Source organism: Coturnix japonica, chromosome 1 (assembly GCF_001577835.2).
Source record: "Coturnix japonica isolate 7356 chromosome 1, Coturnix japonica 2.1, whole genome shotgun sequence".
NCBI lineage: Eukaryota > Metazoa > Chordata > Aves > Galliformes > Phasianidae > Coturnix > Coturnix japonica.
This window is the reverse complement of record NC_029516.1, coordinates 23714497-23719143: the sequence shown is the minus strand read 5'-3', so window position 1 is coordinate 23719143 and position 4647 is coordinate 23714497. Positions and strand designations below refer to the sequence as shown.

The 4647-nt window shown below is 56.4% G+C and overlaps 1 protein-coding gene across 1 annotated transcript; it reads left to right on the top strand.

The window, feature by feature from the left end:
- The first annotated feature begins 441 nt into the window (after positions 1–441).
- Positions 442–3907, top strand: LOC107308963 (PHD finger protein 7-like). The gene is given in 9 exon segments (XM_015853296.2): positions 442–552; positions 862–953; positions 1046–1150; positions 1401–1525; positions 1671–1739; positions 1741–1831; positions 1923–2363; positions 2520–2638; positions 2766–3907. Coding segments are annotated over 7 exon segments (666 nt in total). The 5' UTR covers positions 442–509; the 3' UTR covers positions 2064–2363; positions 2520–2638; positions 2766–3907.
- Positions 3908–4647: the final 740 nt, after the last annotated feature.

Below are 4647 nucleotides of genomic sequence, written 5' to 3'. Positions count from 1 at the left end.
TAAGACTTAGTCTAAACTACTTCTCCAAATTAAAACTAGATTAAACCATGTCCTATCCCTATCAGACCATGCAAAAAGTCACTCACCACACACACTAGACACCAAATATGCTGTTATCTAGCAATCTTTACTAGACCATGCAGAAACATAAACTAGAGTCAGATCAGAAGTGCTAGCGTGGGACCAAAGGGACAGCAGCACTTCAGCATCTGCCACGAGGAGCAGTGCCAGCAGGTTGAGGGAGGCCATGCTTCCTCTCTGCTGCAAGGCAGCACCGGGTCCTCAATCTGTGCTGCCTGGAAGGGCTGCCACCCTCTTGCTTGAGGGCCTGCGCCCACACCCACTGTGAGGCAGTGACCGTGATGTCACAGTGGGTGTCAGGGAGTGGCCATTGTGACATGATGCTGGGAGCAGAGCAAAGGCTGCCGGGCTCAGCCTGAGCATCAGTGCGGTTTGGTGAGGCGTAGAGAGAGCAGTGACTCTTGCAGTGCTCGCTGTTAGCGCACATCATGTCCAATAGGAAGAGGAAGGCCTCCAGCTCGGAGGAGCCAGGTGAGAGCACAGCCTGAGCAGAGCTATTGGACAAAAGAGTGCTGGGGATCTGCCTGTGGCTGAAAGGCTAAGAAGGGACAGGCAGGGACTCCCCAACAGCTGCAAGGCAGGGCCCCTCAGCTTCATGGCAGGTGGGCCCAGCTTGGGCTGTGTCTGCCCACTGGCAGCGTTGGGCCTGCCATGGCCCCTTCTCCTCCACCGCCTTCAGCCAGCACAGCAGGCACAGAGCAGGACTCTGGGGACAGCCCTCAGGGACACCTGGCTGTGCAAGCTGCTCACCGCTACTCACATTTGCTCTCTCCTCTGCAGTGTGCATGCTGTGTGGCCGGGCAGATGTTGACCCGAACATCTGTGGGCACATGATTCATCAGAGTGGAATTCACGTCCATTGGTTGTGCTTGGTGAGTTCTCCCATGGGCTCCTTCCTGATCACTGCTAGGGGTGCTCCTTTCCTTCCTATCCTAAGGAGACCTTGTTCTTTTCCCTCCTACAGGATCTTGCCAGCACCGTTAATGAAGCAAGAGGGACACGGTCGGGAAGTGAGGGCCGCCTCCCTCTTGCTGCCATCAGACGTGCAGCCAAAGAGGCAACCAGGAAGGTGAGGACTCGTACAGAGCAGGCCGATTTGTGCCAGGAGAGGCTGACACCAGCTTAGTCTGGAGCCAAAGAAAGCCATCGCAGCCTTTCCAACTGCCTCCTGGACAAAGTTAGGGGATGAGTCCTGTCCACCAGGCATCTTTGTAGAACATGACCCAGCAGTGTCCACGTCCTGGGCCCTGCCCAGAGATGTGCGGCCAGCCACAGAAGCCCAGAGCCTGCTGCTGACAGGGTTGTTCTGCTCATTCCAGCAATGCTGTGTTTGTGGAGAGAGGGGTGCTACCATCGCATGCGCAGAGAGAGGCTGTGAGCGCAGCTTCCACCTGCCCTGTGCCCAGGATGGGGAATGCATCACCCAGTTCTTTGGGCAACGCAGGTAAGTGCTGTCAGCAGCAGCCAAGCCAGGGAGGAAACTGCAGTTACACCTCCCGGCAGCCTGAGCCAGGGCCTGGAGCTCCTTCCTGCTCTCAGCCCTTCTTGCAGCACGTCTCACGCTGCCCATCACTTCCATATTCCCCCAGGTCCTTCTGTTCGGAGCACCGTCCTCGCCAGGAAGCTCAGGAAGCTCCACCTGAAGGCACCAACTGCTCATGTGCTGGAGCCTGTGGGGGACACTGTGTCCTACCACACCATGGTGTGTCCAGCGTGCAGACACACCTGGTTCCACCGGGGCTGCATCCAGGTAGGAGCCCTCCCCTCACCCTGCAGGCACACTTGGTGCTCAGCAGCACCAGGCACTGCTCACACTCACACTGCTTCTGCTTCTTCTGCAGCAACTGGCCAGGAGTGCTGGTGCTTTCTGTTTCCAGTGCCCCAGCTGTCGGAATTTCGAAGATTTCTTTGTAGAAATGGCCCTGCTGGGGATCCGCATCCCAAACAGGTTGGTGCCCTTCTGCCCACTTATTCTGACATAAAGGCTGTTGCGCTGGGCCTGCCCAGGGGCTGTCTTGGCAGGCCTGGGCCTTGGCTGGATCATGAGCGTGTCTCCCACCTTCATGGAGAGGCTGGGAACGGAGTTGGGGCGAACGACATGGGGAAGACCTTGGATCTTATGCTGGAGACACTGGGGCCTCATCACTTCCCCTCCCTTCTCTTGTAGATTGCCAGAATGGGAGCAGAATGATGCATACGCATCACTTCTGGAGAGGCACAGCCGCTGCGATGCCAGCGAGTGCCTTTTACCCTGGAGGCAGAGAGCAGGCAGAGAGAACAGGGTGAGTTACCGCAGCAGCTCTCTGGGGCTCTGCGGGGGTTCTCAGCCTGACCACAGGCTGGGGTAGCAAGGACTGAGCACCAGAGATGTGCTGTGCTGGGCACTCCCTGCCTTAGCTCACTTGCTACTCACAGCCACAACCCCTTTGCTTCCCCAGATCCTGGCAGCTGATCCTGTGCAGCTCCTGTGCTGCTGAGGGGACCCACCGTCGTTGCTCGCACTTGAGTAACACAGCAGCCAGGTGGGAGTGCAACATCTGTGCTGGCCTGGGAACTGGTAAGTGGCAATCTGGCAGTAAAAGCTCAGGGCAGCTTTGCTGGAGTCTGTCTGCCCCAAGAGGTCTGGCAGATCTCACTGCAGAGCTGCCGCTTCATCCTCATAACCTTCCTGCCTCCTCTTACAGTCTCCAGTTCTGACACTGAGAGCGACAGTCCCAGCGCTGCCGCTCAGAGGGCTCAGGGGCCATTCATCATCTTCGTAGAGCCTGAGAATATCAGCTCGATGCCTTCCAGCCAGGTAGCACCGGGGACGTCACAGACCTCCCAGCTGCCTGAGCACAGCAACCTGCCTGAGACCGAGCAGGAGACAAGCAGCCCACGTCCATCTGAGGATGGGGCTACCTCGGAGCAGCTGCGAGGACGTCGTGGGCGCAGACCAAGAGCAGCCCAGAGGTCTCAAAGTGGTTCCCGAAGATCCACAAGGCAGAGGGCATCCAGAACCTGCAGGGCGTCTCCATCACCTACACGCAGAAGACGTCCCAGGCAGCGAGGAAGAAGTGGCACACGAAGCCGCTCCCCGCTGCAAAGTCGGGCCTCGCAATCCCGGAGCCAGCCAAGAAGACGCCATGGCAGCAGGCGAACGCCAGCCTCAGGGGAGCGGAGCAGCACCCGCAGATCAACAAGATCTGCAAGATCAAGATCCACCAGTTCTTCCAGAGCGCCTGGACGCAGGGGACGGTCCAGGCGTTGAGGGTGAGCCCGCACCCAAAGTTCTCCTCATCAGAGACATCGGGCCCACAGTTCCCACAGCTCACAACAAAGAAGCAGCAGGAGCTGGGCCCAACAGTTGAGGCCTTCCTGTGAATGAAGCTGCTCCCAGGAAAAGCATCAAAGTCCCCACAGACAGCCACCGAGTCTGCGTAGGAGCAGCCGACTGCTTTTCGTACAATGGCCTGGGTCAAAAAGGACTACCATGTTCATCTGGATCAACCCCCCTGCTGTGTGCAGGGTCAACAACCACAACACCACACTGCCCTGAGATACATCCAGCCCGGATTTCCATGCCTCCAGGGCTGGTGCATCTGCAACATCATTGGGCAAGCTGTTTCAGAATGTGTCACTACCCTTTCTGAGAAAATATTCCCCCTGATATCCAGCCCCAAACTCCTTGTTCTTAGTTTAAAAACATCCCTCCTTGTCCTAATGCTATTCACCCTCGCATACTGTTATACCCTTATAATGTTCCCCCTCCTTACTCTGGTCCCAAAATTCCATCACAATAAAGATCAGAGTTCCCACCCAAAAACATTTGTTGGCTTCATCCTTCCCTGCTCTTCACACAGAATCACAGAATGACCCGGGTTGGAAGGGACCTCAAGGATCATGTAGTTCCAACCCCCCTGCCTGGCAGGGCCACCAAACATACGCCTTTACTAGATCAGGTTGCCCAGAGCCCTGTCCAAGCTGGTCTTGAACACCTCCAAGGACGGGGCATCCACAACCTCACTGGGCAGCCTGTTCCAGGACCTAACCACTCTCCTAGTGAAAACTTCCCCCTAACATCCAATCTAAATCTTCCCTCTTTTAACTTAAAAACCATTTCCCCTAGTCCTGCTATTATCAGCCCTTTCGAAGAGTTTACTCCCCTCTGGGAGTAAGTTCCCTTCAGGTACTGAAAGGCTGCAATGAGGTCACCCCGCAACCTTTCCTTCTCCAGGCTGAACAAACCCAACTCCCTCAGCCTGTCCTCATAGGGGAGGTGCTCCAGCCCCCTGATTATCTTCATGCCCTCCTCTGGACCCTTTCCAAAATCTCCATGTCTTTTTTGTACTGAGGGCTCCACACCTGGACACAGTACTCCAGATGGGGCCTCACAAGAGCAGAGTAGAGAGGGACAATCACCTCCCTATCCCTTCTGACCACCCCTCTCCTGATGGAGCCCAGGATCCCATTTGCTTTCCGGGCTGCCAGAGTGCACTGCTGGCTCATGTTGAGTCTTTCATCCATCAGGACCCCCAGGTCCTTCTCTGCCGAGAGAATTCTCTCCTCAAAGGCAGCTCTTCAGAG